Source organism: Tauraco erythrolophus, chromosome 2 (genome assembly GCF_009769465.1).
Source record: "Tauraco erythrolophus isolate bTauEry1 chromosome 2, bTauEry1.pri, whole genome shotgun sequence".
NCBI lineage: Eukaryota > Metazoa > Chordata > Aves > Musophagiformes > Musophagidae > Tauraco > Tauraco erythrolophus.
Window position 1 is genome coordinate 72,539,382 of NC_141466.1, and position 13,175 is coordinate 72,552,556.

Consider the following 13,175-nt stretch of genomic DNA (forward strand, 5'->3'; position numbering starts at 1 on the left):
AAAAAAATCTCTGCTCAGAAAGAAAACTAAAGCTTCCTGTTGACCCCACCTACGCTGTCACATAGGTCTGTGAGACCACGCAGAGCTTCAGCACAAGCAGTTACTTCTTCCAGAAAAAAGAAACTTTATCATGTTGTTATTCCAGCAGCTAAACCTTACACAAGGCTCCCACAAACAAAAGAAAATGAACGAAGGAACTATTTTAGCGATGCTTTATGCATACCAAGAAACAATAAGGTTTTTATTCATAAGGTAGCAAGGGGGGGAAAAAAAAGGAAATGAAGCTCTAGCAAGAAACAGTACTTACTTCAGAGTTGTTCCCATGCAGCAATAATCTCTGCTCAGTGTCAGTTAATTCCAGGTTTAAGGGCTGATTTAATTCTCTGACATTACATCTTTCATTTTCTCATATAGTCAATAAGTTTCTTGCCCGTGCAGCAGAGTTCTGCCAGCCACCTTTACCAACATGGATTTTTAGAGGGGGTGTCACATGAAGCAGCTGCCTCTCCCTGTGAATCCCTTTGTCAGCAAAGCCCATTAGGTCCCACACCTAAAAACCATGGCAGGGAAAGGTCTGGACTCTAGAAAGCTGACAGTCCACACACAAGTTCACAACTGATTGGTTTAGAGGAGAATTCAACCAAGGATGTGCGCTAAGTATGTTCAAGTTCAGCTACATCCCATTTAAATCAGTTTTCATGCATGTCCTGGCCTACTTATGCTATATTTGTTAGCTAGAAAATAAATACGGTACATGAATCTGCTTTCACATAAACTGCTTCTATTTGTGAAACAGAAAATTTGTCACTACTTGCTCTAACTGTAATTCTGTCCTCAAATTACATAAAAATAAAATTCAAGTTAACACTTACCCTGGCTAATTTATACTCAGCAGATTGACAAGACAGACCATACATAAACGAAGGGAGGGAGATTCACTCAGGAAAAACATTAACTTTACCAAAGAGGCAGGTACTGCATCTTGGAGGTCCTTAAAAAGGTTCAGTCAACTGGTTGTAACTAGTAGGAAGCTGAAGAAGAGCCCAGCAGCTCTCTGCCTTCCCAGCTTCTGTAACAATGACTTACTGCAGTGCAGAAATTCAGTTACTTCTTTTTTCAGTAATTAAAACTCCTTACTGCTACAGCTACCAAAGGAAGGAAGGAGAGACCATCACGTATGTTTTCAGACCACGCCACTTGCTTGAACATACACTCTCAGCTGAACCCACTGACCTCTATTAGGCCAGTTTCAGCCACACCACAGAAGACAGACGCTAAATACACTGAAACACCCCCACCACAGGTACTACATCGGGATTTCCAACTTTGAACAGCAAAACTGAGGAGTCAGAGATTCTCTGATTCTTTCCAAACAGCTTTTGATGTTTGTTTGCACGATTTAGTCACTATCAATATTTGAGAAATGAGAGCTTGTAACGCTTTACACACCTCACAGTATGTCTGAAGTTTTCCAAAGTCAATGCAGCTCTATGAGGACTAGGTAGCTACTGCACTTGGACATATAAATGTTTTCTCTGGTGAAACAGTCTACCGGTTGCCTTTTCCAACTCACTGAAAAGAACACGAGCTCGTAAGTGACTACTTATTGCCCGAAGAAGAGGTTTCTTTCATTACAAACAGAAAATACTACCATTATTTATAAAAGTGTCCTAAGTCAAGCTACCTAGACTACACCACAGAAGCAAGTTCTGTCCCTGTTGGCATTAGATACGCATTGACATTAGTAAAGCACTAAGCACTGCAGTCTAAGATGCTCTCTAAGCATCGTTGCATTTAAGAGAGGGTTGGAGATAAGCTGTGACCCAGCCCTTTCTGTGCAAAATTTTAATACAGAATTGCTGGTTAAGGACACATCTATTATTTCCTACGTAGACTCCAAAGAACGGCATTGTGTCCAGTATTAAATTTAGTACGTTCAACTCTGAAGCTCCATTGCTTGCACTGCATCAGTACAATTCCACGCGTATCTAGCTAAAGCAGCTGTCATGTGGGTTAGGATATTTGCAGTTACGAAATATCAGCTTATACATACACTCCAATACCTACGTTTCAGAAAAACTTTTAATTTATGAACGCTTCAGCATGAAGAAGCAGAGACTTCAGAGTCAAAGAACGGCAGCAGGTATGGATCTTTGGTTTACACCAAGTTCTAGGAATTGGTAAGACAATTTCCACACCTCAAGCCACATGGCACAGCATGACCATAAAAGTTCCTCCAACTCCCTACTCTGGGAGGAGATCAAGTATTATAACATCAGATGGCTCTACCCAACCTCCAAGTTCTCCAGTGAGTGAGAAGATGAATGGCAGCGTTGTCAGCTAATCGGCAGGAAAAAAAGCTTGAAGTAAAAAAAAAAAGCCTATTGCTACAATACAGCCCAGAAGCATCACATTTATCAGTAAGCTTTATTCCCTTTTTTAGCTGTTACTGATACTATGACACACAATTGAACTCACAGAAAGAGCCTGAGAAACAGCATTATATACCTTTGAAAGGGTGGAATAAAATGGAAGAATGTCACACAACTCACCTAGAATCCAAAGTTCTTGCTACCCCAAAACATCGGCCTCTCCCAACGCAGCACTGGAGGCTGTAAGACTCGTTTGGATTCTTTAGTCTGCTGTATGCTGCAGCAAGGTCAGCTACACCTCATCTGCCAGAAGAAAAAAGCCTCAAGCTAGCACCTTGCCAACCCTCTACTCTAGCGAAAAGGCATCGCACCTCTAGAATAGATGCTCACTTGCAAGGCAACCACAGAGACTCCTGGTTTCAATACTCATGGAATAAACCCATTTCCCTTTGCCAGGAAGGCAGGAGAGGTTACAGTCAGCCGTCCGGCCTCAGCAAAGGACCTGCTCGAGCTCCCTGTATCCCACACCTATTCTGCAACAAAGCATCTGTTGATGATATTGAAAGGAATTATGTTATAAAATGACACCACTATTTACACGGAAAGAATTGAGGTTAAACAAGAGTTTTATTGATAGCTGGACCGGCAGCATCATGAGTTACAGGGTGAGAAACCACAGTGCTGATGGTAACTCTGACCGAAGAGGTGCCTGCCCAGAGTTCGGCAGCAGCGCTGAAGCTCCTGCAAAAGCTGGATGAGGAGCACCCGAAATGGCTCTGTGCAAGACATCACATGCCCTCCTTTATCAGTTATCTCTTCTACCTCTTAGGAAACTACTTTGTTAGAAGCTCTTTACAAAGCTGGTGGCCACTATCTAACATTGTGAAGATCACAAGAGGGTGGAATTCCACTTCCAGGTGGAACCTCTCCAGACTGTAGTGCTTTTGATTGGATCCACTAGCAGCTCTGACACACACTGGGAATTTGGACCCTCAACCCAGGTCCTGTCCTGGCACACAGGACCAACAGCGAGACCAAGGCAGGCTGTGGAGCACGGAGCTTGTGCTTCTAACACCCCACAGCAGGGCCAAGTCAACTCAGGTTGCCTGAGGTCTCTTCTAGGAATATTTCCATTACCCCATGGACAGCAATCCCATCATCTCTCTGCATTTCTATTCCAGTTGCAGACCACCTTCATCACAATTTTTTCCCAATACCCAGGTCAAGTTTTCCCTGTTGTGACTCATGTCCACTGCTTCTTGTCCTCAGCAGCAGCCTCAGGCAGCACCGCAGTGAACGCCCGGGACCTGAACACGGGCAGCCACATCCTCCTGCTTCTCTGGCTGGGTCAAGGCTTCAAGCATGCTGGGACATGTGTCCTGGGGCACATGGCCACCACGACTGAGCAGACACTAGTGGTCTAACACTTACAGGCTGAGTTTCTGAGCCCTCTTCCATGCAAAACACCGGCATTTCAGTTCACCAGTCCTGCTCACTGAATTAAGAATGAGAAGCACCAGACTTTCCAGAAAACTTGCATTTCTGGTCCCTCCTGTCCCAGACGTACCAATGGCAAGTACGAAACCCAAAGAACTAGTCAGTAGGATCTTTGGTTTTGTTAGAAACTTGAGTAGTTAAAAAAAAAAATTCATTTTGTTGTTTACTGGCAAGATGAAAAAGTTACGTTGAGATGAAAGCATTTCACAGTGTGCTTAATAAAACAGAAGCGTTGGTGGGATTCATTTCATCAACAATTAGACAGCTATATTAAGCTACACATCTAAGCTTCCTCCAAGGTGACAGAGAGGCGTGCGTACACACTGCCACGTTCAGATGGATGGAATGTCCTTATTTCCTTCATCCCAACTACAGAACGAGCCTAGACAGCTAGCCCATGCTGACAGCTCAGCTTTTAACCAGTTATGCTAGACGAATCCCATTTCAGAAAAGGAAGGGAAGGGGATCAGATGCAGGCTGCAGCAAGCCTTGGAAGGTGTGAAATTAAGATTGCTAAGAACTGGAAACATCTACATACTGCTACCAACTTTTTTTAATTATCAAAGTTCAGACATCTACTATAGATCTGCAATAGTAAAACAATTTAAGAAGTGCAGTCAAGTTAGTTACCTACAGGGAAGTCAGCTGCAGTGAGATCTGGTGGTGAGGAAGAACAGGTAACACGCCTATGGTTAGAAGGGCAGGAGAGATGACACCTGGCACATCAATACGTCAGACATCAACAGGTTAATTCATGCGTCCTGATGTTAATAACCGAATATCTGAAGTAAAATGTAAGATCAGCCTTACTCTAGAAGACTAAAAATGCTGGTGAGACATAAGTTAAGATATAACCACTTCAGAGGGCAGAACAGCTTTTTATTGGGCACCAGGCGCACGCTGTTCAGTGAAGGTTGCCACGAAACAGGCACAACAGTTTGATCTCATAAGCCACAGATGACACGACCTGACAAGATCAGCTTTAATGAACCTTCTGATAGCCTCATAAATCAAAGGACAGGCAAGTCAGTGGTACCGCACCCTGACCTAAAATAGAAAGCCACCTGTAGTTATCACAGTACTACTCATCTGCGTAACCACGTCTTTTAAGGGTTCTGGAGCTCAGATCTTGGGCCAAGACGGCCTCCCACTGAGGATGACATTGATCCCAGCCCCGTCAGACTGCAGCACTAAAGGAACCCATCCCTGGAAGTGTTCAAGGCCAGGCCGGATGAGACTTTGAGCAACCTGGTCTAGTGGAGGGTGTCCCTGCCCATGGCAGGGGGGTTGGAACTGGATGATCTTTGAGGTCCCTTCCAACCCAAACCATTCTATGATTCTATGAACTCCCAGTAAGTAAAGCAAGACATCACACCAGGCCCACATTATCAGGAAGCGAATGTTTCCAGCACTCCCTCCGGTCCAACAACCGCTTCAGTGTATCTGGTATCTATAGCGCTAATCACTAGTCTGAATATGAAAACGTACCACTTGGAAAAGCATCCTTGAGGAAAAAGCTGTACAGGTATGGATGTCGGTGCAGGTATTCCATATTTAATGGCAATCAAGTGAGCAGGCCTCTCAAGGATCGTTAAGTCAGATTTCAGAAATGCAAGACACATTGGGTATTTTTTCCAGGTTACGCAGTGTAGAAGTCACAATCCCAGTGGGAAAGAAAGCCTTGAGTTGTTTTAGCTACAGAAAAGAACAAAAACACGCAGAGACTTCTAGTTAAACCCACACAAGACTTCTAGTTAAACCCACGCAGAGAAGAAAAACCCACACAGTTCAGTCGTACCGAAACACTCCACACTCCAGGCTTGCAGTAGCAGCTCTGGTCTCTCCCCTGTTTCCCCAGGGCCAGACAGGGAATTCCCACAGCACCAGGAATTTGACAAGGTCGTTTTTCACAAAGCATTTCCGAAGTACCTTACCCCCTCGCAAGGGTTACCACAAAATCAACACTGGCTGAAATTCTTCTTTATGTGTCATCAGAAGGTCACATAGCAAAACAGGCAACGGCTGCTGCTGTCAGGAGAATCCATGCAACCTGCTCTCATCCAATGTCCTTCCCAGGCATTTCTCAATCCCAGGTGGGATGAATTTCCTGGCAGAAGCAGCCTGCTCCCAGCCACTATCCCTCCCAAAATTCTTCTGCTCTTCCCTCCATGCCGCCGCTAACAAGCAAGAACACGCTGCCCTTCCACAGCTCGAGAAAGGAGGAGGACAAGGGCAAGCTGCTGCCATCGAAGCGGTGGAAGTGGTGCACACCCTGCTCCCGAGGGCTGCCAGGAGCAGGCAGAGCCAGCAGGGCCTGCCAGGGCAAAACCCCATGCGTGCAGCACCGCTGGACCACAGGCAGCAGTATCTGCTTAGCACGAGCTAAAAACACTCCTTCGAGTCAGGATTAGGTTTTTTCCTACCTCCTGATGAAGCATATATCAATAGACTCAACCGATTCTCTAATTAAATATCAGTATTAACTTTAAAGGGTAGAAAAGATTAAGCATTTTTGCAGGAAAAAGAGGGGAGTAACAGATTTTTCTTTCTAAAGAGGTAAATCAAGAAGTCAAGAGGAAGTCAGTTCTCTGCACCCCACAGTTGTGCTTATTGCTCAACAAGGCACTAAAAACCAGTCCTCGGTTTCTTAAAATGAAGGCTGCATCCCAGCTTAGCAGTTCCTGAGCAAGTTTTCTACCAACGTCAACAGGCATTTCATTTGGTCTTGTAAAATTCAAGAGCAGGCCATGGATCACACGGACAGCCTGTCACGAGAAGCTACCAGCTGCGCCCCGAATCTGAGACAAGCTTTATCCTAGAAAAACCTTAGTGACTTCATCCGTTTTTTATCTTTGCCACTCACTGCTGAAGCAACAGTTCAGCCTCCTGCAGGACACGGTGCCGGCTTCATCGAAGCGGCCAACCTTCACACACGCTCCTTCCCATTCGTCTCCATGTCTTCTGATCATACTTAGCACATTTAGGTAACAGCTGCCCATTGGTTTCAGTTGCACATTAATAGCGTGTCAGCGCAAGGACGAACAGAAAAAGGAGCAGCGGGGCCGTGTGTCCTGTGCTGCCAACGCTCAGGTATGTGCCTGAGGACAGAGCTCAGCAGCATTCTCACCCTCCACCAACTGATTCCGGCCCCAGACAGTGACAGCAGCAGTGCAGGGAAAGGAACAAGACCAGTTTAGGGTTTGTTTCATGCTGGGGGCAGGGTGGAGGGAGCACCAGGCACTGGCGCAGCTGCCAAGTGCTTTGTGTCATGGAACTGCAACTCCAAAAGTGAATTTTCAGTATGAGTGTCACCTATTCCAGTGTTTCCCTGTCCCCAGAAGCCCTGTGCGCTCCGCCAGTACAGATTTATATGGTAACACAAGAAACAAGATCAGGGAACTGATGCAGCTCAGCTGAAAAAACAACTATGTTTAAAAAAAAGTTTCCAACCAGTTCAGTTCCTCAGCTCTTCACCATATGGCCATCCACACGCTTCTCATCAGTGCTGCAAGGTGTGCACAAGCGAAACTGCTGCTCGTTACCCATGGCCCTAGATTAAAAAAAAGCAAAAAAACAAACGCCCTCAATCGCACCGTAAGTCCAGTTCGCTCTGGGCGAACTGGAAAAATCCTCATTCGGCCTCCAGCAAACAAGAGCTGAGGGGCTTCCCAAGCTCGAAGACTGTATCCAGAGCATCACGTCCAACAGCCACCGATGGAGCCACTTCAATTTTTTACTTTCATTCTGAATCCATTTGTATTTTCCTGTCCAAAACCTCCCGTGACAGCAAGTTTTACAGCTCAATTACCTATTTGTAGAAATTATTTTTGCATCCCGTGCTGCCTGATGATTTCTGGACCCCATGTCATGGAAAGGGCTGAATAGGAGTCGGGGTGGGGTTTTGTTGGGAGGGTGGTTTGTTGGTTGCTTTTTTTATTTTTCCTAATTCACCTGTTCCATGCCAGGAGTCAGATAAAGACTGAACCCATAGCCTGGAAACAATACAAAACTCAAAAGTTGCTGCTCCTACAAGCTGACAAGCTAAAGATATAAGACAGAAAAGGAATATAAGGAAAAAGCAAGCCAGTACTTTCAACTGCTGTGGTAATACTCTTTTTTTGGACCCCAGAAACTACTTATTTTCCCAACTTCTTTGCAACCTCCATACAGCTAAAAACATCTGCACAATTCAAAACAATATCTAGCTTGTTTTCCCACCATCGATCAAGTTTTTCCCCATTCTCTATCTGGGACTCCTTCCTTCCCAATATTAATACATCAAAATCATGAGCAAACAAATATTCACAAGATGTATGAATAAACTTGTTATATTTACTATTTTTGATATCTTGAGGACTTATTTAAAAAAAAAAAAATCACTGCTTAAATGTACCAATAGGCAATGATTCCAAAGCAAGTGCTTAGCAACTCAACAATCACTTCCAATAAAGGCTAAAAAAAATAAGAAAAACTGAGAAAAAAAGGATTCAATCAGAAAGTAGTTTTCATATACCTTTACATTTAAAACAATACAGTTTTGCACACTCCTAGCACAGCCTTGGCATCAAGACCTTGCTGTGTTCTGAAAAAAATATGGGGTGATCAAACCTCAAAAAGTATACTGCTTTTTCTCCCTCTCTTTGGATTTGAGTTGCAGTCAGCGAGAGTAAAGACCAGAAATACAGCACACAGCTGCATGTTCAGTATGGGCTAAGATCCATGAAAGCTTTACCTACATCAGTAGCATTTAGAGAGAATCTCACAATAATTACACACGCTTCATTCTCTTGAGCACTTTACTAGAGGTGGTCAGATTTCATGGGAAAACATTTTTTGTGACTCATCTTAATTTGCATTTTACTTAGTCAAACAATAGCAATTATACGCTTGAGTTCAGTTTTGACATTCGAACGTTCAGACACCCTTGCAGGAGCAGCCCTCTCTACCTGCCCCTGCCGCCAAGGCCGGCGCTTCACCTGCGGACCCTGAGCAGCTTCACACAGCGTCACCCGCAGAGCTCCAACAGATCATTTTTTGACGGTTCACTTCAAACTCATCAGCTTGATACGCTGAATGCCAATAAAAAATTACTAAAGAAAATTAAGGTCTCAACTATACATTGACTGGAAGCTACTTACAATAACATTTTTGATATTAAAAATAAAGAAAATCTGCTGGCAGCGTGAGTGGCAGCAGAGGAAGCACTAAAATTAGCAGTATTTGGGGAGAGGGGAGACCAGACAGCAGTCCATTTAAGAGAAGCTTCAGTGCTTAGGAGCACCAGAGAGGAAACCCACTGCCCAGAGGAACAGCTACCACAACAGACCTCACTCAATCCATACAGCACAACTGAAAATCACCACAGTTTGTCAAAGAAAAAAAGACACTGTAAAAATGATTTTTGCAACAGAGAATTACTGAAGAGCTATTATAAACAAGAATGGTCTGTGATAGACTAAGGCTTCTATAATTTATTCTTTCTACCCGAAAACAGCGACACAGCGTTTGAGGACAAGGCCCCTGCTCTCTCCAGGGAGGTTACGATGACTTAGGGATTCTTGCAGAAGAGCCATCTGGATTATTTATAGTACCTCGAGACAGGGCAATGAAATCGTTCACACAGGCACCTCATCACATCCAAAAGCTTAACTGCTGTTTTAGCAGGAAATATTAGATTGAAGTGATTCAAAGCCAAATGTTAAAGAGTATACCAAATTACACATATAGTAAATTATATCCGAACTGCCATCACAGAGCATGCTTAATCAGTCCTTAAAATGGGTAAAGACAGACATAAGTGAACATAAGTTACTAATGTGAGTTAGAAATGTATTATTATTGTATCTTCACTTATATATGCAGACAAGCTTTTGGGTTTATAGCATTATAACACTTCCCCCACCTTGTCTTTTACAGACACGGGCTAGTTTCGATATTCTTTGAGACCCAACTTTTCCTATAAAGACTGGGAAGAGCAAACCAGTCCCTGCTCACAGCCACCAGTACTACTACACATTTTACATGCTGGACTATCTCAGGTTCTTGGCGGAGCTCAGTGTAAACACAAAAGCATGAATCAGAGCTAACAAGCTACCAAGTTTGTTTGGTTTGTTTGTTTGTTTTTTAATATAAGGAGAGATTCAGCCAATAAGTCAGTCACCTTCAATGTCATCTGCTGTGTACGTAAGTGCTTTGGAAATAGTATTTCCTTGTTGCTACAGGTCAAAGACTCCATCTGAGGTTTTTCCTGAAACTCTCCTCTTCCGGCTGCCAAACCAGCCCAAGTTGTGCAGCTACTGTGGGAGAACTGATCACAGCAGGTACCACCGGTAAAAGCACCTTTTCAGGCCCTGTGTTACGTTTCCCAGATTGTCATTGCTGCTGCCATTGCTGCAGCAGCAGAAAACCTAAGTCTAAAAACTGTGGTTACCAGTGGTAATTAGAAATAACCTACTATTTTCAGACAGATTACTCAATCGCTTTGTTGTAATAATGCAGAGAACAACTAAATGGACAGATGTTTTAACCCAGTTCAAGAGTTTTCCTTCAAGGATGGGCTGCTTAAAGGAACTACCACACAGTTTCTCTGTCAACTGACACTGCTTGCACAGGATGCTTTCCCTCCAGGTTTCCTCATTAACCAATTACTTACAGAATAACTAAGGAAACAATACATTTAAGTCATCTTTGGGCAGTTAAGCACCCAGAATTTAGCACCACATGGAAAACCTATTTGTACTCCCAAAGTCTGTGAAGCCGCAAGTCTGACACACCAACCAGTCATCAAACGGTGTTCACAGCTACCATAACTAGACATTTAGTTCAGAATTTAGGAAATAAAACTTGTTTGCCTTCCAGTGCACATGCACTACCAACAGTCTCTTTTATATACCCTAGAAATAAATACTTACTGATCTAAATCGGTTTGACTGTTCAGAAACACTTCCCAACTTTGCACGTGCACACTTGCTACTAAACCCGACGATATTCTGCTTGAATGCTCAAAAACTACCATGATATAGACCAAGAACTAATTACCAAAATCACCAATCCCTAAACGTACAAGTTCTCCGAAGCAAAAGCCACCATATATCCCCTGACTTCTCAACTAAGACATGGACTATTTTTAACTTTGAGAATTGAAATAAACCTTCCCAGCGAACTCAGAAAGCAACAAATGCCATGTGATCCAGGCGAGAATTTGCCAAGCAGCGCAGAATTACACTACAGCCACGGCAGCAAAACAAATACAGCCTTCCATAGTCAAGGTATGCGATGTTAAGAGACAGGATAAAGCAACTGTCGCACACACCCCCCAAAACAATTAAGCAAAATCCTGAGTTGAGGCCTTAAGAGCTTTTAGGCAACAACTGTGCCTTGACATTTAGTTGTCTCAAATACACTTTCTTTCACTTTAAATTACCCAAGGCTTGCTTAAGAGCTGTCTTTGTATGTCTTGTAGCCTGAGCTGCAATTTTTAGGGTGACATTTTGACACTGACAATGAAGTACACAGGAGTATACTTACACCTATCACTAAGATTTATGCTGATACTCTTATGTTCTCCCACCTTTGGCAAACAGCTGTATGGTAAATCATTTAAAGGATTTAGATCAAGCACAAAAAGCCAGATCCAATTCAAACGCCCCCAAAAGAGATTTTCTTTTTTTCCAGATGCGTGGTAGGTATCTGCAAACCTTAACACCAGCAGGTACTGCAAGAAAGAGTGGAGGCATGAATTCTCTTAAATTGCCAGAGTCAGTCACTAAGAAGGGTAGAAGCTGCTGACCTGAACTCTTCATCCGCAAAACAAGATAGCATTCAGGAGAAGAAAAGCAAACCTCTCTGACAAACCTAGGGAGAAATGATGTTAGGTACAAGGCCTGCCTCACAGCCGTAGATTAAACAGAAAAAGCAAAGCCTATGGAATATACAGCTCTCCTTCATGATGTCGAAGGAAATACCACAGTCAGGAGCTGCACACCAACAAAGGGCTGAAGTCGGCTTTGCCAGAAGCCCGGCGGCTCCCTCAGGAACGAGGGAAGGACAGCTTTGTTGGGTGAGAAAACAGACCCCACCCACGAGTGTAATCATTTCTGCTAAGCCACATCAATAGCGGCGAAGGCACTGTGCAGGGATGGCAGCCCCCCCTCCCCCGGCGTGCGGGGGCCGGAGGCTCACCGGTGACGGAAGGAGCCAGGTGGGTTCCCGCTGGCAGCGAGGTGGGGGGGGGGGGGGGGGGGCGAGCTGCCAACGCAGCCCCCACGGTGGGGAAAGAGAGGGTCGCTCAGGGTCACCGACGGCCGAGAAAATCGCTGCGCCCAACTGCGGAAAGAAACCAAATGGCTCCTGCCCGCGGCGGGGGCGAAGCCGCGTCGGGCGTGAGCGGAGCGGCCGCCTGCCCTGGAGGTAGGGCGGGGGGACGGGGGATCCCCGGGGGCTGACACGAGATGAGCAAACCTGACCGAAAGCTGCGAGGGGAGGCAGAGCGCCGGGGTACAGACCCCGGAGAGGGCTGCAGGAGCGCCCCAGGGCGCGGGCACTGGGGGCTCGGCTCGAGGGGGCCCAGCCGAGGGCGTGCGCGGGGAGCGGCGGAGGCACTGACCGATGGTGGAGATGAAGGTGGTGTTGAAGGCATCGTCGGAGAAGCGGAAGAGCACGCAGGTCTTGCCGACGCCCGAGTCCCCGATGAGGAGCAGCTTGAAGAGCAGGTCGTAGGTTTTCTTCGCCATGGGGAGGCGCGGCGGCCGCCGCCGCCCGCTCCGGCCCCCCGCTCGCTCCCTCCGCCGCCGCCCTCGCTCACCGGGCGCCCCCGCCGCGGGTCCGCCCGCCCACCCCGGCCGGCACTACCGGCCGCGCCGCTCCCGAGGGCGGCGGCGAAGAAGGAGGAGGAGGAGGAGGGGGCCCACAAAATGGCTTCCTGTCGTGGGGCGGCCCCGGCGCCTCGCGCGCTCCCCGCGCCGCCACGGGCCCGCTGCTCGTCACGGTGAGGCGGCAGCGCCCGGCCGCATAACCCCGCGGCTCGGCTCGGCGCGGCTCGGCCCAACCCGGCCCAGCGCGGCACGGCACGGCTGCTCCGGACGGCGGCGACTGCTCACAGGCGCTGCCGAGGCTGCGCGCGCCACTCGGCAACCGCGCAGGCCTCCGGGCGGGGGCGCGCACGCCCCTGACGTCAGCACGCACGCACCCGGGAGCGCGCCCCTGGCGGCAACGGGGCCGATAGGAGAGAGAGAGGGGCGCGCGCGCGCCAGCCGCAGAACGCCGGCGTGGTGACGCCACCCGCGCTCGCGGCCGCGCGCCGGGGCG

At 46.6% G+C, this 13,175-nt stretch overlaps 1 protein-coding gene across 3 annotated transcripts in view; it reads right to left on the minus strand.

The window, feature by feature from the left end:
- Nucleotides 1-12,619, minus strand: part of RAB10 (RAB10, member RAS oncogene family) — a 46,283-nt gene extending 33,664 nt beyond the window's left edge. For all 3 annotated transcript variants that reach the window (XM_086631463.1, XM_086631461.1, XM_086631464.1), the window contains exon 1: nucleotides 12,475-12,619. In XM_086631463.1, coding sequence (XP_086487589.1) covers nucleotides 12,475-12,601 — 127 coding nt within the window. In that variant the 5' untranslated portion in view covers nucleotides 12,602-12,619. The remainder of the gene's footprint in view (nucleotides 1-12,474) is intronic.
- Between the last annotated feature and the right edge of the window lie 556 nt (nucleotides 12,620-13,175).